Genomic DNA, 22,290 nt, shown 5'->3' on the forward strand with positions numbered 1-22,290 from the left:
AATGGGTGATCTTTGTGTATCCCTTCATTAATTTTATCGTATCGTCTTCGCGATTAGCCAAAAATGGCGGAAAGCGAAGTAAAATAAACGAAATCAAACAATCAATCAATCAATGATTTGATTTGAATCGCTTTTTTGATACATTTGGTTAATCGCGAAGATGATACGACAAAATTAATTAAGGGACAAACACAAAGAACACCCATGTCCAGGTAGGGGTTTCGAACCCGGAATTCCTGGTGTTGTAGCACGCTGTGCTAACCACTCCCCCACGATTGGTTGATTTGACGTTTTAAGTCCATTTTATACACAGAAAGGCTAATCGGGACTAGACCTATAGTTTAATATGGGATCCGAACCACTATATACCTCCATCGGGTATCCGGGACCACTTGCACTCCCCCACGGAGGTCGGCCGACAACAAACATGTGAGGAAGGCGCTAACCATTCGGATACGTGGGTATCGGTAAAGCAAACTGCATTTTTCCTGAGTAGTAATTTTCAATTGAATTTTTGAAATACCATCTTTATTTATGATTAACGTTTTTTCAAAAATTTTGCATTGCTTGATTTCCTTAATTTCCCCATCTCACGATCTCGTTACTGAAGGATCCGGGCTCGAGCCCTGGCCTTTGCATGAGTGTTTCTTTGCAACCACTCTTCACCCGTTTAATTTAATCAACGTTCATCGTCATGGCAGAAATTAGGTAAAGCGATGGAAGAGAGAAGAAAATACAAATAATTTCCTCCCAGTGCATCTGCACAGCACTGAAATCAGGAGCCTAGAATTCTCTGTTTATGATTGTCCCTCACGACTTTCCAAGCTCTTAGCTACTTATTCCGATTAAATCTATACAGCTAGAAAAAGCGATGGGTAACAAAACACACTTTTAAACAAACCTTTTTTCTACTTTCTTCAATGATATTCATTTGACTTTTTGAGTTCTGGGATACATTTTTCATTTCTATTTTTTTCATTATTCACTGCAGGCAGAGTACAATACACAAGAACAAGAATGCACGCTCGTCACGAATTCCGGCCTGAATTGTTCTTTGTGAGGTCCGTTCATCAGTTTCATCATATCATCACTCATCCTCATTTTCGCGATAACCAAATGTGGCAGATAGGAGAAGTAAAATAAATCAAACCAACAACAAGAATTAGAACGCGCGTTCACTTGCCCAAATAAATACATCCGTATTTATGATTGTTTAGCTTATCCATTTTTTTTATTGGAGGCCAAGAGATTAGTATGTTTAAATAAAACAAGAGAAAGAGCGAGCTAGGCCGCTGAACGCACCGAGGGACGAGAAGCGCGTGAAAAAAAGTGTTGCATATGAACTGTGTCTTCAACAAAACAATAAATATTGTGATTTAAAATAATAAGAGATTTGAGATTGATTGATCTATCTCTGCTAGACTAGCTACTCCTCTGCACATCACTGGTATTTTCTGTAATTCAGCCACCCGGTAGAGGGTTTTCCCCATAGGTTTTCCCATTAGGGTGACTAAGCAAACCTTGTAACAGTCAATGGCTGAACACGTGCACAGCCTTGTTCATTGCGAATACATAAATTGGTTCTGACTGGCAAGAACTTAATGTTATAGAAATGCCTTTTCTGGAATTACAATTATTTTCGTCATAATATTTTCTTTGCAAATTTTAAGGTAATACGTTTAGAACACTCTGGTTTACACGTCAATTTCTGTAATATAAGAGGAGATACGTTATAAAACGGTACGATGAGTTTTTAAATTTCCTGCAGTAAATTACAGTTTTGTTCAGTTAATATATATATTGCAAATTTTTGTATTTAGCCTATTTTTACGTCGCTTTTTCGTCACTTTGTTTAACCGCACCGATGAGAACGCATGGTTAATTTAGTATGTATCTTCTCTAACATCACATTTCTTCCCACTTTTGGTTAATCGCTTCAATGAAGATGAATGACTACAAGCAGTATTCGAAGTCAGGGTGCAGGAGGACACCCCCCCCCCCACACACACACACACTACCACCACCACCAACAAGCACAATCTAAGTATCACCCAACCTGTACGATACGACGAAACGAACTTTTTCTTCTGTCCCATCTCTTTTTATCAGACGAGACGGAAAGTGTCCCGTCTCGTGAGCAACACTAACATTACAATAGAAGCATCCCCCTAGCGGTATAGCCGTATTTTCTGTAATTCAGCCACCCGGTAGAGGGTTTTCCCCATAGGTTTCCCCATTAGGGTGACAAAGCAAATCTTGTAACAGTCAATGGCTGAACACGTGCACAGCCTTGTTCATTGCGAATACATAAATTGGTTCTGACTGGCAAGAACTTAATGTTATAGAAATGCCTTTTCTGGAATTACAATTATTTTCGTCATAATATTTTCTTTGCAAATTTTAAGGTAATACTCATAGAACACTTTGGTTTACACGACAATTTCTGTAATATAAGAGGTGATACGTTATAAAACGGTACGGTGAGTTTTTTAAATTTCCTGCAGTAAATGACAGTTTTCTTCAATTAATATATATATTGCAAATTTTTGTATTTAGCCTATTTTTACGTCGCTTTTCTGTCACTTTGTTTAACCGCAACGATGAGAACGCATGGTTAATTTAGTAGGCTATGTATCTTCTCTAACATCACATTTCTTTCCACTTTTGGCTAATCGCTTTAATGAAGATGAATGACTACAACAGTATTCGAAGTCAGGGTGCAGGAGGACCCCCCCCCCCCACACACACACACACTACCACCACCACCAACAAGCACAATCTAAGTATCACCCAACCTGCCACGATACGACGAAACGAACTTTTTCTTCTGTCCCATCTCCTTTTATCAGACGAGACGGAAAATGTCTCGTCTCGTGAGCAACACTAACATTAACAATAGAAGCATCCCCTGTCCCCAAAGTCTCGAGCAAACATTATCCCATGTAACAATTTCCAGTTCAATGAAATGTCACTCACAAGGAAACAGTCATGCCCAGGTCGAGAGTCAAAACTGGAACATGCGACATCCTCAGATAAATCATGAATTTTGTGTATAATAATTACAACGCCAGTTCATTCCTGGTAATTCTGAATCTGCGGTTTGGTTTGCATATATAAGCAGGATAATATTCAGTTTTCGAGGGCTCGTACCGTCGAAACGAGGAGTCAAAAAAAATATTAAGAAAGGTTTTTTTTGTTTTTTTTTTTATAATGGTAAGCCTTTGCATACGTTGTTAATTCTATATTTTTCGAGACTTGAGACGAGAACGAGAATTGCCCTCCCAAACCGAGACGGATGTTAATAAATCGAGACGAGACTGTCAATGAGGCATTTACAAATAAACATGAGACAGACATTTACAACTCTCAACGAGAACGAGACCAAGGCTGCCATGTCTCGTCTCGATAGGATCCTTAGTGGTGAAGTTGTGAACCAACCAATTAATGCGTTCGGGGTAACGAGATGAGGCGACTTCTATCGCAGTACAAAATTCAAAATATATCGTACCATTTCTGTATGGGATATTGTTATACACATGGGCGTATATATAGTTCACGTGGGGGGGGGTGGATCAACTTTTGGTATGATTAGGGTTGCTTTATTATTTCGTAAGTGAAAATCCAGGACACTGCTGACCGGAAGCTTGTTGGGGAGCAGGGGTTGCTGGACCCGACAAAGTTGTGTGTATGTAGTCACGAAGTCACACTAGTATTGATACTTTTCTGTTCATCTTGTGTCACTGCGTTTTTAAAAACCAAATATCTTTAATATGACTGGAGGGGGAAAAATAACTGATTTGACAGTCTCAATGCAGTTTCTTATTGCAGAAATTCCGAAACCATCAGGAAATTGCAGACATTTCGTCTGCAGTCCCATCTGGTGCGTGAAATTACGTAATTTCCTTCCCATCCGTATCCCGTCCTACGTCTCTAATTTAAGAGAATAAAACAAGTCCGAAGAAATTTTTATGAACAAGCGGATAGAACAGGTAATTCTGGTAATTTTACTGAACCAAACTGGGGTGGATCCGTTGAACCCCTCCTTAAATACGCCCTTGGTTATACACATGATTTCCTTGTAATAATTATACATAAACTAAGTATTAATACGTACTGTGCTTCTGATGTAATCTTCTCAGTGTATTTTCTCTTAATTGCCCAAAAATATTTGATCATAACTTGCGCAACAGAAATGAGACACAAACTGAAATTGCTTTATGGAAAATAAAGTAAAATAGGCTTTATAAATGAAGTGAAGAATGTGAAAATTCTTATTTTGAACTACATAGGTTACGGTAAATTTCGATAAATATAAGTTTAAAATATATATATTTTTGAAAGTTTGGTCAGCAACCAATTTTACAAGCAATATTTTTCGCATGACCTGAGAACACGCACGCAGCAGAACCCTTTCATTTATCTTGCACGTGAGCAGCAGAGATATTTCATGGAAGAATGATCATTACAAAGCATAGCTTTCCTTTCCACTATCGCTCCTTCTTCCATTATTTAAATCTGTACAGATTTGTAAAACTGCTGCACATGTTCGGTCACCGTGGGCTACCCGAAGTAAACTGGACGCTCGAAGCAGAGGACAAACGAGCTCTCTCTAAGTCGTGACGTATTAACATGGCGGGGCGTGTTTTCAGCCTCGCAACTTTGGAAGTCTCGTTTTTGAGAAATGCGAGAACTTGCAGGGGTCATTTTTCCAGGGTGTAGTTTTTAAAATTGTTGTAAAAAAATTGAGTGGAAATGTCCAATGGCGCCGTCACCGGAAAAGTTTGGCAATGAACAGCCCAAATGCAAGTGTGTGGGGTGGTATGTACACCTTCAAATTTGTCTCTGTCAGCTTAAACACAATAGGTAGGTTTCATGTGACGTCAGGATTCGCACCGCCGCTATGTTTGCGGCGAAGTTGCTAGTCGTCTGCAAGGAAATATCCACCACGTAGCGTTCGTTACACCTGCGCCAACTGTACTTTTGTTAGTACTGTGTAAAATGTCGGGAACATTGCATAAAATTAATGACAATGTCGTGTCATCTGGAAATAGCGGTAATTTTTCATGTGTTCAAACTCTTTGCGCAATCGACAGAGAAAGGTATGGAAAAAAAGCGAAGTTTTGCGGTGTAGATCCATGTGAACTGGACAATAACGAAATGAAAAGGGGCCTTAAACCTTTGCCCAACTGTAGTTCACGTGTGTTTATTTACTTGACCCAGCTACCTGGAATCAATTTGTTTTCGTACTCTTTCCAGAAATAGTTTATCACGGGAAATCGGTTGAAACTTCGTTTCACAAATAAAATAAATATGCCGCTGTTCGATGTCGGTCTGTCAGAGTAACCTAAGAAAGAAAAAAAGTGACAAATGCCGCCCCCGTGACGGAGTGGTTAGCACATCGCGCTACGACGCCAGGGATCCCGGGTTCGAATTGCGGTCTGAGCATGGGTGTTTGTTGAGGGTCTATTCATCAGCCAAAAGTGGAAGAAAAGCGAAGTAAAATAAATCAATCAATAAGCAAACCCCGATTAAAAAACTGGCCTCGGCGATGGCGCAGTGGTAGCGTCGCCGCTTGTAATCAAGTGTTCCCGGTTTCGGATCCCAGTGGAGGCACACAGTGGTTCGGATCCCACTTCAAACTGTAGGTCCAGTCCTGATTAACTTTCCTGCGCATAAAGTGGGCTTAAAGCGCAAACTCAATCAAGCAAACCCCCATTAACATTAGCCACGAATATTATTTTTTCTTAGTACAATTGTAACCACCTAGAGTGTATTATCCCGCCCCCGCCAGAAAAAAACATCCTGCTAACGATGGTGAGTGGCGTGCGTGTGTATATGAGAGTTGATTTTAATTTAACAACGTCTGTCTGTCTGTCATTCTCTCTATCTCACTCTCAGATATATATATATATATATTGTGGAACGATTCAAGGGAGATTGTAAAAAAGCTAAAATCTCTCTCTCCAGACATCGGTATTCGGCCAAGTGACAAAACACCACACAATAACATTCCAACAATAGCAGAAGCACATGACGTCAGGAGACACTGCATTCTTCGGCGCTACCGGGTTCAAACCGTCATCGGCTGGCAAATACGGAAATGCTGAGCATGCAGCTAGGAATTTGCCAGCAGCCTAAAAGAAGTAGGCACTAGAATTCGATATCTCAGAATTCAGAAGTACCTCACAAAAGATATCAACTACGAGGCGAAGACCTACGTACTATCAGATCTCTAGCCCGGCTCGGGCTCCGAGACGACCGGCTCAGTACCACGGCTCGTAAATTTCAGCCGTCGGCCCGACCGTCGTACGGACGCCCCCTCAAGGGCCATCTCTCCTAGACCAGCTTAACTTCGTCGCCTGCCACAGGAAATAAGACCGTGAGCCGTCGAACTCAGGACTCCGTCCTCTGTCGCCTGACGTCTACATACATTCGCTTGGCCGAGAGGTAAGATGTACTTCATCGACATCCCTTGAAATCTTTCCACTCTCTGCCAGAGGGCTGTTAGTGAGATTTTATGGGGAACATAAAACGTAACCTAGCTCTACCATCTGACCCCTAAGCGTTCACCAGCTCGATCCCCGTAGTTTATGCTCTCGAAACCAGTGAACGCATCAATATATGCATACATACATACATGTATGCCCACATACATACATAATGTTGGTTGATGTTAAATTTCTTAACATTTCTGACATTTGGGCCCCTCCAAACTGATCAACCTAGCTACGTCCCTGCACCTTTCAAAAAAGGATTACAGCTCAAGAAGCAGTACCTCACAGACAGAACTCTGTATGACATAAATGAAGTGCAAAATAGATTGGGTAGCCTACAACTGTCAAATATACAAAGAAATCTACTATCTCATAGACGTTAGTGTTTTCAAGCACTACCAGACAATAATGTATCTCTAATTAAAAAAAAATCTTGCTTATACTACATTTTTTTATAATAGGCATACATGTTTATCATTGTTTTTAATATTGTAAATGTAATGAAGAATTAATGTATCACATGTGCATTATGTAAACATTTTTTTATGTTTTTATACTGTAATATCTCTTATATCATCAATATTTATAAGTATCTGACGATATCCATACCCATGGGAAAATGGATCAACGGATATATAAAGATTATGATTATGATAAAGCAGCCGGTCTTAATCTGTGGTACTCAGATCTCCAAGAGACTTGATGAAATGTTGAGAGCTTTTTTTTTTATTGTCGCCAAGATTCGAAGTAAATAGACATAGTATTATGAAATAAACCCATTGAAATATTAAATATGTTTTACGACTTGCTGGAGATAAACCAATAATTTCTGTCGTTAGAAACAAAGTATTGAATCAGTATAGTAAGAAATTCCCTACAAATTTTCTGGGTTCGACGCGATTAAACAGAAAGGCTTTCCGTTTCCGGAACTATCAAACGTACTATATGTTGATACCTCTCGTAAAGTCATACTTGTATGTTGTTTTCTTTTATCTTAATCCGGCGAGGGGCCTGTCAGGCCCACCACCTCTACGTTTTCAATTCTTGAACTGTTTCGAAAAACTTTGTTCGCCACTTGCCACGGTTACTGGTACAGTTAATAAAAGTCGACCTTGTATCACTTTTAGGTCTCCTTTTGCGTTTTATTTATAACCGAAAGCACTTTAAGTTAATTTTTTAAATAAGTAGGGTTAATATCTTTAGAGTTTTCTTGTGTTAATATAAAGCATTTTTTAAAAATTTCTCAGACAAGAAATCGAAAAATTCACTATAATGTTTAAATTGCTCAAATCTTTATCTTAGAGCTAACATAATCAAGTCTAAGACCTGGTAATAAAAATCAATTTTGTACCGTGTTTGTTGACCTTCAACAGTTTCGTCACAGATTAGTTTCGTCCTCTGCTTCACACTGAAACTGCTTCTTCTTCTTCTTTCGATTTCAAACCATTACCTACATTATTGCCTACCTTTGGATGGTGAAATGGACAAGTGCGAGGCGGAGAAAGGGAAGCCGGAACAGAAAGAAACTACTCACAACTTTAAACCGCTGTTCGTCTATAGCGATGTAGCTAACACTTCAATCTCACCCTCAATGCTAAAAAATGGTCATCCGAGAAACATTTTACTTCTTGGTACTTCTTTTTCTTTCCTGAATAAAATCTTTTCTGCTTTTTTTATTTTTCTAGCTCTGTTCTTTATAGCAAACCACTGATGCTCGATTTCGTTAAAGTCGGGTGCAAGCTGCGCTGTTGAACATTTATTTCTTTTAGAAGAGTACTCATGATTCCATCAGCAATAGGATAGAAAACACTACATTTTCCTGTAATCAATAGTTTCAAATCATTCACCATTTACTTATTGTTGAGCTTATTTCGAACAAGTTCTATACAGTAATATTATAGCCAGGGTTTTTAAAGGTCCAGGAATTTTAAATAAATTCAATTCCGGTCCAGGAGAGAAAATCAGCAAGCGTAAATGGGTTCTGGATCGTAAAGAACCTTTTTATCTGTAAAGTATTTCAATTCGGTCCTGGAACCTTTTTCCGGATCAATTTAAATACAGTCCAGGAATAGTGTTGCCCACGAGACGAGACTTTGGCCTGTCTCGTCTCGTGGAAATGCTGTGAAATGCTGTCTCGTCTCGAAAATATTCGCTTGTCTCGGGACACATGATCAATCTCGTCTCGTCTCGAATTTTTAAAAGCCTGTCCCGTCTCGTCCCGTGGGCAACACTCAGGAACCTTTTTCCGGATCAGTTTAAAAAGGGTCCAAGTTCCGCATTGAAATGAAGCAATACGTAACTTGTGCGAGAGAAATGGTTCCGGTCCTGTAACATAACCCTACAGAACCCATTAGAATGTATGCGTTCCTAGATCTTTAAAGATCCCAGAGTTGTCAAAAGTCCAGTAATTGTACGTACGTACACAATGGCTTCAAGTCTTATAATTTATGAAATGAGAAAGTTAGTATTTTGTGTGCGGACGAATTACTGGAAACAGTTCCTTTTTTTTCCGGTGATTAGTACGTCATTTTTAATTATGTACTTACATTTATCTTTTTATTTTCAAACTTTTCAAATTATCTAGCTAAATATACAGATATATACCTGTGCATTTTCATTTTTCAAACTTTATCCGATTTCGTGCCATTACAGTTTATTTTCAAGATAGCAGACTCTGAAACAGTTATTTCGAGATTGTAAATAAAAATAATATATGTTGTACTTGAAGAATATGTCTGTTGACTGCTCTAAGCAATAAGTTACATTATCAAAATAATTTCAAGCAATATAGTGAATTGATCAAATATTGATAAGATTATAAGATAAATGCAAATTGTTTACTAAACCAATGCGAGGGGTTTGGACCCGTTAAACCCTCCCCTCATACGGCCATGGTAAATGCCAAAGCATATGCTGTAGCATCGCAGAATGCTCATCTTGCGTTTTTCTCAAACAAAAATTAAGAACATGAAGTGCTTGCTTGCTCTGTGAAAGGCATTGGGCAAGATTATATGGCGCCCGATGAGAACTTCATCACACAAAAGGGTTCTGTTCTCTGAAATGAATGAGCGCGTGTGTGTAGCAGTGTCGTATTTGGGAAAACTCATATGGGGGAAGAGGAATCTTTGGAAGAATACGGATGCTTCTATGTGATCGTTAACTTGGTGTTTGTGGCTTATTTTCTCCAAGGCCAATGTTACCGAAAATGTAAGTACACTTCGATATTTTATTTGCTGTTTGTAATGCGCAGATGAAACTTAGTCACTTATATGCGAAATTGTAATGCTGTGTAGAGTCAACATGGACTTGCAACTCTTTCCGCTTGTTTAAAATAGATACTTCATCATCCATTTCTAAAAATTCAAGCCCATATCTTGAAATTTTAGCACAATGTTTAGCTACGAGTATGCAAAAATTCAATAAAATAGAAGTTAAAGTAACAAATATAGGTATTTTGTATTTTAGCTCAGGCGCTCCTTTGGATATGGCGCCTGACTGTCACACGTGAGACGGAAGGTTTGATTTTCGGGACTGGTGCTCATTTGTAATATATCATTCATCGTCTCTGCCTCTCTGGAGCTTGGATGGGGGAAACTTGTCGGAGTGTGATGCTGATTACTACATAAGCTTCATTATGTCCAAGGTGAAAAATATGTATAGCCCAACTTACATAACCCGTGTCTTAATTTCAAGATTTATTTTAGTTTATTTTTCCCACCTCTCCAGATCAATCGTGACGATGAAGATGACAGTAAATGATGAAATGAAAGGGAGAAAACGTTAGCTATACATAGCTCACGAAAGAGACCAAGTAGAAATATTAGACTTGATGAGCGAAGAACCTATTAAATTACGTTAGATTAGACAGATTAGAAATTAAATTAGACAGTAAAGGTTTACTGGATTGTTTTTTTTTTTTCGGGCGAATGTAAATGTATAGCTAATACGAGTATTTAATACTAATTGTTGTCGGCTGTAACAAACACTGATGTAAAATTCAGCTATCATCGACAACATACTGATCAGATATAGAATGACAAACTTTAATGCAACATTTAAAATTCTTATTTTTCTAAATTTTAATAGCAGTCTTATTTTTCTTTTCTTTAAATTTTGTTACTCAACTTCCTTGTGTCAATCTAGACAAGTTGATAACATCTTGTTATCTAATTGATTTCTTTTTCTTTTTTGACTTAGTAGTACATTAATAAAAGTCACACTGTGGAGAATATACCTAGTTAATTTCAGTCTTTATGTTCATGAAAACGACACTGAATACCTATATTGCAAATTTTTTAAAAATAAGTTGTTTTTTAACCTTATTTTGACAAATTCAAATTTAAAGAATGTTCTGTTACGTATAGCCAGAAGTTATTAAATGGGGAGAGGAAGTTCAATTACCTAAAGGCACTTTGTAAATAGGAAAATGGAGGGAATTAATTATATTGCCCTGAAATCCAAAAAAGAGGGAGATTCTGACTAGATAACACTCCCTTTCGTTATGTCGCATCTCATAATATTTATCTTAAATTATATGCAGATTATGAAGTGTTCAAAATTGAAAAAAATATATAAAAGTAGAACAGTAGTTTTATTAACAGTTCGAAAATAGTCTCTTTTGTGTATGTATATGTAATCAAGCGATAAAGGGAAAAAGGTGTCGGAGGAGATAGATAGATTAAATATATAGAGAGAGGGGGACGAAAGAAATAGTAAGAGTTGTAATGAAAAGACAGAAGAAGAGGAATGTAAGTGAAACGGAAGAGAGAGAGAGAGAGAGAGAGAGAGAGAGAGAAATTGAGAAGACAAGGGAAAACAAACCGTACGAAGATTGGGGAAGGACAGAGAGAGATAAAGTACAGAAAGACAGAGGAAAGAAAACAAAAGTTGTAAGAAAGAATAAAAGTGGAAAAGAGAGAAAGATAGGAATACATTCACACTACGAAAATTCACAGGCAGCATATTTACAAATGAATAAAACTAAAATAGGTATTTCATGTATTGATAATATGTGTATTATAAACTCTACAACCATAATTTACACTCCCACTATAAATGATTGACATTATTTCAAAACAATTGATTTGGTTTATATTACTTCGCTTTTTCTGCTACTTGTGGCTAATCACGAAGATGAGGATGAGTGATGGTATGATGTAATTGATGAAGGGACACTCACAAAGAACGCCCACGCTAGATGGTCGGGACTCAAACCCGGGACCCATAGCGTGATAACCAGGGAGATCGGTTCTTTGAAAACAAGATTATTACCAAAAGAAGTAATCGCTTGATAGTGATTACAGGTTGACATATCTTGTATATTAGTCTGTCGCCTGTATAAATTAGTTACAAAGTTTTATCTGATTCTAAGCATACAATGTCTTACAAAAGAATTAACATTGTACTGTTCTCCTCCGTGGTCGTGCGGTCTAAGGCGCTGTGCTTTGGTCTCCGACTGCGGGACGACACGGGTTCGAGTCCGCCTGGGTTCAGTCTCTGGGTTTTCGGTGAGTGAGTAGCGTAGTAATCCGGTCATAAAAATCTCCTATAACGGCGGAGGGGTCTACGTGCTGACCCCACGTCACCCCATTATCGGTTGAAGAACTCCACACCTCTAGGTAGGACTGTGGGAGGGAGACTGGCAGTCGGGAGATAGGCAAAGGCCTTTACGGGCTGTAGAGCCACGGGTAAATAATAAAATAATAATAAAATGTACTGTTAATATGTGTAGGACAAGAAGTACTTCCGTATAGTTATAAGCAGAGCTAGGAATTTTAGGTGCTGCACCTTAAATTATTTTGTGTGAAAATGGGCAAAAAAAGTGACTCATCCCCAAAATAAGCACGTATTGAACTCTACTCATGGTGTTTCGGTTGCACCTTTTTGCACCTTTTTCAGAATCTCCGAACCTTTTCCACCTTTTCACAATCTCAGAACCTTTTGCACCTTTTCGCCCTTTTTGCATCTTTATCATTTTTTTTAAATACAACTCGCACGCTGTTTAACCCCACCCACATTGGAGGCACGGCTTCTTGGCACGTGATTCTTGTTTACCGCACAACAATGAATCGGCTTTCTTCAGTTCTTGGACGTTCATGTAGTAAGCGCGCAGACTTTAAACAGTGCCAACAATGATGCGTTGCAATTGCTAGAAGTTGTGCTCTTTTTGTCCTATGCTGTATTGTTTACGAATTGTTGTAGGAAAGCTGTTTTGTTTTCATTTCCTTCTCCCGTCTCAGCGAGCAAGGTAACTGCAGTCTGTGATCGATGCATCGGATTTGCTTGTTCACCATGCCAAAACATAAAGTAAATGTTGGGAAACTGCAGAACATTGTTAAACAGTTAAGCGGTGATGGCATTCAGAGTGATGGATCTGTTCTGAGGTGTGATGTGTGTGATATTTCTATTGCTGTTGATGATAAACACCAACGCAGTCGGGTTGTGCAGCATCTACAAAGTGGGAAGCACGTCAGGAATAAAGAACTATGAGATGGTAAAGGTGGGAAGCGACACCAATTCATTGGTGACAGGGACGGCGCCAGGGGTGGGCACGGGTGGGCAAGCGCCCACCCAAAAATTGCTGTGCCCACCCGATTGCCCACCCAATCAAATTCAATAAGTACATATACTTGGAGATATATGAATAATTCGATAAATAACTGTATTCTGGTGTTCATAACATGTATATTTTACTTGTAAATATTATCTATGCTTGAAATATTCACATATTATCAAACCATAAAAAGCCAATTTTGTCATTAGAAAGTGAAAGTAAATACTAGAGCTATTGAAACAAAAACTGTGATTAAATTAATACTTCCATGAATAAAAGCAGTTAGTAGCTTAGGAGGCTCAAAATTATGCAGGGTATGATCAAGATTAGATCAGAATTTAGATTGAACTTGAGAACTGCAGCTCCGGGCCTCCACATATTTATATAAATCCCGGTCTGGGTATGGTTAAAATAATCTCTAAATAAACAAATAAAATCATCATCTTAGTTTTACTTCCTCCGGCAATTAGCTCGGCATTAAAATTCCAGAAGTGTCCTTTTTTTTATTTCATTACAATTTTTATATACTTGTTATCTTCAAATATCAATATGGTATGCGAAATATCAACTTTATATTCATTCTACTAATAAGAAGGATTCACAATAATCACTACAATACTGCAGTGAATAAATTTTAATAAACTAGTTATGTATGGAAAAAGCTACAGAATTATTCAATTGCTAATGAGTGGCTTATCCTATTTAGAAATCCTCGTCCCACACATAAATTTTGCCATATGAATCAGCCGAAAATGTCAACAGAATTTGTAGATGCAGCTGAAGTAAAGAAAAAAAAGGTATGTCACGAAGTATCCAGAAGACGATTTTATTAGTTTGTTTTTAAATCCACTTTTATGCTCAGAAAGGCTAATCGGGACTAAACATACAGTTTAACGTGGAACCAGTGTGCATTGTGCTTCCACCAGAGGAGGGGGAGTCGAACACAGGACGTCTTCATTATAATGCGAATGCCTTTGGGGAAAAAATATACAGAAAGAACTCGCACCAAACGTGGCATTTTATCACCACAGAAGATGTGTCCATTTTAGGAGGGTGATTGCCTGAGACAAATATTTGAGACTTTCGGAAAACAACATCATTGTTCACGAAATTAGCTGCCTTGATCCACCAATGAAACGCTGTGCAATTGAAACTACCATCTCAACTTTCTAAGAGGTATGAACTAATGCAACTCCATTTTTGGAAGAGTAAGTTGTGGTTGATTTGTTATATTTTAAACATCCGAGCCGGTTTTCGAAAGTAACCCCTCTTTCGCCGCGGCCTTTGCGCGCGATTTTTAAATTTTTACACTTATTTCAGAAAAACGTTACATCTCTGAGACTATTTGAGCAATCTACTTCGGATAACTTTCGTTTGAAAACAAAATCATCGGAGCACGCGACCGTGCACAATTCAGAAAGCCCAAGCGAGAAAAATTGGGTTGGGAGGGGCCAAGTCCCCAAATTTCAATGAAAAAAAAAATTGCTGTTCGCTCCCTCTTCTCCCGTTATTTTGGAAAATGGGCGCAAACTTTTGCATTGTTTTCAAAGAATAGACTTTCTGCAACAAAGGGAACTTAACTTCTTTCAAGTCTCTAGTCATACAGGCTGAAATATGACGCAATATGTACAATCCTGCATTTTGGCAAAAATGGCTAATTTCCATATTAGAGAATAAATTAGTATATCTCGGAGACTATTTGAGCAATCTACTTCGGATAACTTTTGTTTGAAAGCAAAAACATCAGAGCACGCGACCGTGTACAATTCAGAAAGCCCAAGTGAGAAAAACGGGGTTGGGAGGGGCCAAGTCACCAAATTTCAATGAAAAAATCTGGCGTTCGCCCCCTCTTCTCCCATTATTTTGGGAAAAGGGCGCAAACTTTTGCATTGTTTTCAAAGAGTAGACCTTTTGCAACAAAGTGGAACTTGTTTCAAGTCCCTAGTTCTCATACAGGCTGAAATATGACGCAATATGTACAATTTGCATTTTGGCTAAAAATAGCTAATTTGCATATTAGAGAAAGGGGGAGGGGGTTTGTTTTCTTCCACATGACATTTCAAAGTCTTTTCTCAACATCTGTCAGCGTTTACAACCTCACATACAAGTATGAAGGTCCTAAAAGCACGTGAATGTTGTAATCGGCACCATGAGTTATATATGACCCATTGGCTGTTTTCGCCTATACTTTCTATGGGTCATATATGACCCATTGGCTGTTTAAAGGTTAAAGTCATTTTTCTGCTAATTTTGATAATGACGACGATAAGGTTCAATGGTGATTAGATTTAAAGTTACGAAGAGGCGAAAACAAACACAAGCTGACACTCAAAATACACACCCTCATAAATTATTACTTTGACAGTGGTTCCAAGCGCCAGGGACTCGTTGCCTGAAAGAATCAAGTTTCCAGGGTGTGCTGCACAGGATAGAGGTTGACATTCTAGTGCGTTCGAATTACCCAAATCATTATGAAAAATAGATGAATTATTACTGGCACGGTGATCAACTTCGATGAATTCTTTGTGTCCTAAATCATTTTGTTACCTCAAAAAATATGTTCATGTAACAAACCATACGTGTATTGCTTCTCCCGCATTAGTAACATGACAGTTCAGAAAATGAATAGCAACTTAGCTAATAATCTCTTCAATTCTGAACAGATTTTTCGATCTTACTTGTTTGTGAGGGATATTCTGTCAAAATAGCCTTTCATTAGCCTAGGAATACTTCATGGACAATGAACAAAGAATTTGATTTCCGTGTGTTTTTTAAATCATTTCCAATAAGACGTTCATTTTAATCCAAACATTTAGTGGCGGTGATTAGGAGGAGCGGGAAGTGGGGGATGCAGTTCCCCCCTGCACATTTTGCCACTTTTTGCTCCCGCACTATGGACTCTTTATGCTAAGCCTTTTCTACCAAGAAAAAGTATATTGTCCTTGCCCCTCAAATGTTGGCACCCAATCGCCGTTACTACAAACATTCAGATAGATTTTTCAGTTGTACAAACCTTGTAAGCTAAGGAAAGTGACCCCCAAGGAGTAAGAAAACTCTTTCAGTGAAAAACGCCTACGATGAAAATACTATGCTCAGGAACATGCATTTAAATTACGAGAAACTTCACGATTATCTACCGTCGCACTTTCTATCATTGTCGCCGAATACATAAAATCAAGTATGTGTCTTGTATTTGCAACACAAGCTTAAACCTAATTCACATTTATTTCACTGTATTAAAACATGCATGAAAGAATGTGATTAGAATGTATGGCTGGAGTATGGCTGCGCATGGGTAAAAACACTTCCTTGAAATAATTGTGTCCATCAGAGACAAAACGAAAGTAAATGGAACAAGATGGGAGAATAGATTAGAAAAGAATAAAGAGGAAAACAAGGAAAGGAAAAAGAAGTAAGAGGAAAATCGGTAGTGTAATAGAGAGGTGATACATACGTCTTACATACACATACGTATATACTATATATGGTCTTACATTTATACTGCCCACCCTAATCTATCAATAAGGAGCTTCTGCCCCCCCGGTCGAAAATTTCTGGCGCCGCCCCTGATTGGTGAGGTGCTTTTATCTTAAGAGTTCCAGAAATACAAATGAATTTTTCAGTGAGACAGCAAGGACATTTATAGCGTGTGGAATACCTTTTTCGAAACTTAACAATCCTGTCATGAAATCATATTTGCAAAAATATACTGGAAGTCAGTTCCAGATGAGAGCACCTTAAGGAAATCTTACCTTCAGCCTCTTTATAAAGCTAAAATCTCGCAGATCAGGCAAGTAGTAGCTGACCATCCAGCCTATTTCATACTAGATGAAACCACAGATAGGCAAAACAGGTACGTTTTGAACATTTTAGTAGCACCTCTCAATGGACATCAAGTGAAACCCATGCTTTTAAAAAGTTATTTTCTCGGCAAAACAGATAATGCAAGTGTAATGCAAAGTTTCAATGATGCATGTTTTGTATTGTGGCCGGAGGGCGTAAAATATGATAGTGTGGTTAGTTCTTACATTTTAGCTGCATTTTCTAATCTGAAGAATATGTATCCTAACTTAAAACATGTGAATTGCATTGTTCATGCTTTGCATCGAGTTTGTGAAGCTCTTAAAGATGAATATACATATGGGAACGAATTTGTTTCTAGCATTAAGAAAATACTGAAAAAGGATCCTTCTAGAATACAGAAGTACGTAGAAATTACGAAACTTCCACTACCACCCTCTCCTATCCTCACTAGATGGGGTACATGGTTAAAAGCTGCAGTGTATATTTGCAATCATTTCCATACAATATCGAAATTTTTAGATGCTTTACCTAGTGATTCCTCAGCTGTAGAAAAAGCCAAAAAACTTGCACTTAAACAGGAATACTCTATGTGTTTATCCAGAAAAGTTGAATCATATGCACTGCTCACAATAAATTTTACATCTGAAAATTAGCACCTATTTTAGCACCTTTTTTGTACAAAAATTGGCACCTTTTTTTGCACCTTTATTGGCAAATATTTTGCACCTAAAATTCCTAGCTCTGGTTATAAGGGATGCAAAATCAATCATGTAAGCCTAAGTGTACTGCACACAAGAATATCAAATAATAATAATAATGTACAATAAACATAAAACTAAATAAGTATATATTTCGATTAATTATTGTTATTCAGCAATGTTAGTATTTAATCGAGAAGAAATTTCTTTAGACACAGTACTTTACCTAACCTATCCTTTCCCATGCTATCATAACCTAAGCTAGCCTGCTCTCACTCAATCTAACCTAACCTAACGTTTTTTTCTACGGAAAACTCAAATATTTGTTATTTATATCGTCTTTCTGTATTTATTTGTTTTTAACATCGGTAAAGAAGAAAAACGCGGGTATTACATCCACAATTTAAAATAATTTACAGATAATTTTCTACTTTGAACACAGACGACTGTACCTGTCTCTGCTGGGATTGAACGTTCTGATTTTGGAGTGGTCACAGATCAACACCAGTTCCTATTTAGTGGTGGATCAGGAAGGGTACTACTTGGATACGTTGGATGAAACGGAAGCAGTGGAAAGGTAGGTGACTTCAGTGGACTTTTCTTGTAAATGTTTTTGCTTGTTTTCATCTTTTTTTATCGAGTTAGCTACATTGATAAAACAGAGATGGAGATGGGTACTTATGGACGTAACATTCTGTGTATTCTTTAAGCAAATAATATAAAAGCGTTGATTTTACTCTACAAGGATAGTATTGGTAATTAAACAAAAGTGGCAGAAAGAAAGACTAAAATTCAGAAAATGAAATAAAAATCTAATCCGGAACCTTCAATAGCAAGATCGAGAGTCGAATAAATGGGTTTCCAACTTCATGGTGCATGTAAATGAGAATCAGGCAAATATAAAGATGGTTCGCCTACGAAAGAGGTTTTTTTTTACTTTAACGTCAGTAACGCACATCATGTATTCCTTACATTTCTGGAACGAAAGAAAAGAAACACACACCCTCATACGAGGACTAGAATTCCTCAGTTGCTGATACCAACAAAGCTTTCGCTTGAATCTGGCGTCTTAGGCCATTTTTTTCATAACAATCTACCGACTTTTTTAAAATGGAAAACCACTAAGCTGTAGTTTCCCCTTGCCATTCTCTTACTCTGTTTTCTCATCAGTTTTTTTACTCAACATTCTCAATTCTTCTAATTTAGGACAACACATACATCCACACATTATCCTGGATTCGAACCCGGGACACCTGGTATTGTAACTCGCTGTACTGACCACTCCGCCACGAAGGTCGACCGACCATTCGGCCATCCTGGCAAACGCTCCAGTTATTTTCGAACAACGAAGTTATCGTGTACGTATCGTAAATGGATATCCATGTCTCACTCGGGATTCGAACGCGTCGCAGCGCGCTTTCTGAACCACTCCGCCACGGAGGTCGACAAGACAACTCGCCCATCCTGACACATACTGAGCATCTGCCACCATGATTCTATCTATGGGAACCTTATCCAAAGGGTTATTCTACAGAAATCATTATTCTACACACACCTTTACGGAAATTCATACCCCAGGAATAAAAAAAAATGACCTCCGAACGATTTTTTCTCAGGGAAAAGTGGGGAAACATGGTGTGATGCTTTCCCCCAGTTAAGAGAATTCTCATAATGCACCCCCAGCACTAGGATAATTTGCACAGGCACTTAATCTGCCGTCTTTCACGACACCACTCGTCCATGTTTTCACGTTACAATTTCACCATACGAATTACACGTAGTCTTTCTTTCTACCTTTTATTTGTGTCTTCTTTCTAAGGATGGGCCGATCATGGGCGTCCGGAAGGGGAAGGGGGTCAAGCACGTCCCTCCCTGGAAAATGAAAGTCAACCAACAATTATATATTTTTCACATATAATTTCATTTCAGTCACAATAATATGTGTTAATTATTGCATGAATATGATAAATTCAAATTTAAGCAATGTTTTTGAGGGAATAACACTATTATTGGGAAAATATGCCTTGTTTGCCCACCTGGAAAACATACCTTCCTTGCTCCTCCCTGGAAAGAATCCTGCGGACGTCCATGGGGCCGATATGAAATTTTGGTAAAGTACCGATATAAAATTTACCGATACCGATAACCGATATTCTACGGATCAGATAAAAAAAAAATCACGTAAGTCTTGAAGAACCTTATGGTCCATTGACCTCCTTAATATATATATGTTACCAGATGAACCAATGCAAAATAACTGCATATTTAGACACTTTCTTCTAAGTAGCAAGGACTGGAGATGATTATCTTTTTATATCCATAAAAATTCTCAAATTGTAACAACGTTACACTAAATTGTAAGATATTTAGCTATAGACATATCGGATCGGTAAAATTATCTATCTTATTTATTTGTTTCGACATTTTCTCAGTTTTAGCATCTCTTTTTCATGCTCCTTATCAAAACATGAAAACATGATCATTTTTATTGTTTTCTGTTTCTCCTCCATTTTTGTTCTTTATTCTCTCTCTTTTCTCTATTTTCCTGCATTTCTTACCCCTATCTCTCTATATTTCTCTCTCCCTTTCTTAGAATTTTCTCTCCCGCTTCTCTCACTCCCTCTCCGACTTGTTACGTTTCTTCATTTCTCTCTTTTTTCTATATTCTCTATATCTCATGTGTCTATATTTCTCTTTCCCTCTTTTCGTGCCTCTCCGATGGCGCAGTGGTAGCTTTGTCGCCTTGTAATTTAGGGGTCCCGGGTTCGATACCCGGTGGTGGCACATAGTAGTTCGGATCTTACAATAAACTGTAGGTCCAGTCCTGATTAGCCGTACTGTGCATTAAATGGACTTAAAACACCAAATCAATCTTTCCCTCTTTGTAGCTCTTTTTCTTACTGATCTTCATTTTCTATTCTAGTCTGTCTATTTTCTTTCTCCGTCTCTTATTTCTTTATTTCTTTTTACTTACCTTTTTCCCATCCTTCCACTTCTTAACATATATCTTCTCTTCTCTCTTCATTTAATTGTTTCTTGTAATACCAAATAAACACTTTCTCAATATAGTCCAGTTAATGATGGGTAAAAAACCGTAAAAGCTTAATTTTAGTCGGTCAGATGTTAGAACACTACTAGGAGTGTAAAATCCCAGAAGCGGCCCCGTTCCCTGGTGCTTCCCCACCAACAACACCAGATTCGCAGACTATCAGTTCCTGACCTATATCTCCATTACTAATTGTTAAAAGCAATTATCTTTTTTTCAGTCTTAATCCTCATTAGATGGGCTACAAGAAAGGTTCTGTTTGATTTTTCGCTGATGTCAGTGGTTTACCCGTAATTTAAAATGTCATCTTTAAAAATAACTTTTGGATAAATTAAGTGACATGAAATTGTTTTAAAAAAAAGTTGTAGTCTAGTTTATAAGCTTGAAAAAGATATATGTTTTAATATACAGGTACTTGTAATGAAAGATGTAGGTAACATAAAATGTATCTTAAAATAGATGATACCGGTAGTACAAAAAGTGTATCTTTATCACAGTCCGGCGGAGAAGTCCCGAATAATTGACTATTTGATGAAAGCAAAATACTTGGTAGGATTCATTTTGATACCATTACCGCGGTGGCTCAGAGACTCTCCGGGTTCAAGTCCCGGGTAAGGCATGGGTATTTGTGTTTGTCCAGATGATAAAGAAATAAAGAAAAATGTAAGAATTAAAAGTGTTAAAATGAGAACAAGTGTGAATGGTGGGGGATACCTCCGTGTAGAGGGAATTTTCTTTTATAAAAAAAACGAAAAAAAACGCGTCTGACTGCCATGCTAAAGGTCCCGGGTTCGATCCCCGACCGGTTCAAATCCAGGAACTTTTCTAACGTTGGAAGCGGCACCGGCGCCCGCCCAGTGTCGAATGATATGGGTACCTGGGGGAAACCCTGGGGGATAAAGGCGGTCAGGGGCGTGATGCTGATCACATCGCCCCCACTCAAGACCGGATCAAGAAAGTGTGGGGCGTTACCCCCTATACGCCTTCATGGCGTGGTGCTAAGCACAGGGGAGCACTTTACTTTTTCTTTAACATTGTTATATATATTTTGATATTTTAGGTAGAGATATTTTCTGCGGGCTGACGAACACCACCTTGAAATGAGTCTGCTGTATTAGACATTTCTGATTTGATATAACTCGGGAACGATAGCACCTATCATAATCTGGTTTTGTCGGAAATGTTCGAAATAGTGTAACCTTTCATAATAAATCAAATAATAAATTTTTAAAAAACAAAAACATGTACTTTTGTAGGAAAACTTATTTTATGGGAATGACTGCGAGTTGCAAGTCTTAAAAATTCTCGAAATAAAAAAAATGTTAAGCTGCGCACCCACCCCCTCCCCCTCTCCGAAATGAAATATTGTTAAGCTATTGAAAAAAATTAGTGTAGTCAAATTTACTTTGGTCCCGGGTTCGAATCCAGGCCTGGGCATGGGTGTTCAAATTTCATCATATCATCACTCATCCTCATCTTCGCACAAGTTAAATAAACCAAATCAATCAAATTTACTTTACTGTGCGAGTTCTTCAGACGTGTCAAGCGAATATCTACCTCATTATATTATATATATAATATTATAGATAACTCAAATATTTTGTTTATATCAATTACAAAATCAATCAATTAGAGTTATTTATGAACATGTGCTGGTTTTGTCGCATATTTATTCAGAATAAAATTCCGTTTTTA

At 37.9% G+C, this 22,290-nt stretch overlaps 1 protein-coding gene across 1 annotated transcript in view; it reads left to right on the forward strand.

Moving 5' to 3' along the window:
- The first annotated feature begins 9,616 nt into the window (after window positions 1-9,616).
- The window catches only part of LOC145985509 (collagen and calcium-binding EGF domain-containing protein 1-like), a 62,663-nt gene continuing 49,989 nt past the window's right edge, over window positions 9,617-22,290 (forward strand). Inside the window, exons 1-2 of the mRNA XM_083119581.1 lie at window positions 9,617-9,701; window positions 17,992-18,126. Of these exons, the coding sequence (XP_082975707.1) occupies window positions 9,688-9,701; window positions 17,992-18,126 (149 nt within the window). The 5' untranslated portion in view covers window positions 9,617-9,687. The remainder of the gene's footprint in view (window positions 9,702-17,991; window positions 18,127-22,290) is intronic.

Source organism: Lepisma saccharinum, chromosome 3 (assembly GCF_977018435.1).
Source record: "Lepisma saccharinum chromosome 3, izLepSacc3.1, whole genome shotgun sequence".
NCBI classification, from domain to species: domain Eukaryota; kingdom Metazoa; phylum Arthropoda; class Insecta; order Zygentoma; family Lepismatidae; genus Lepisma; species Lepisma saccharinum.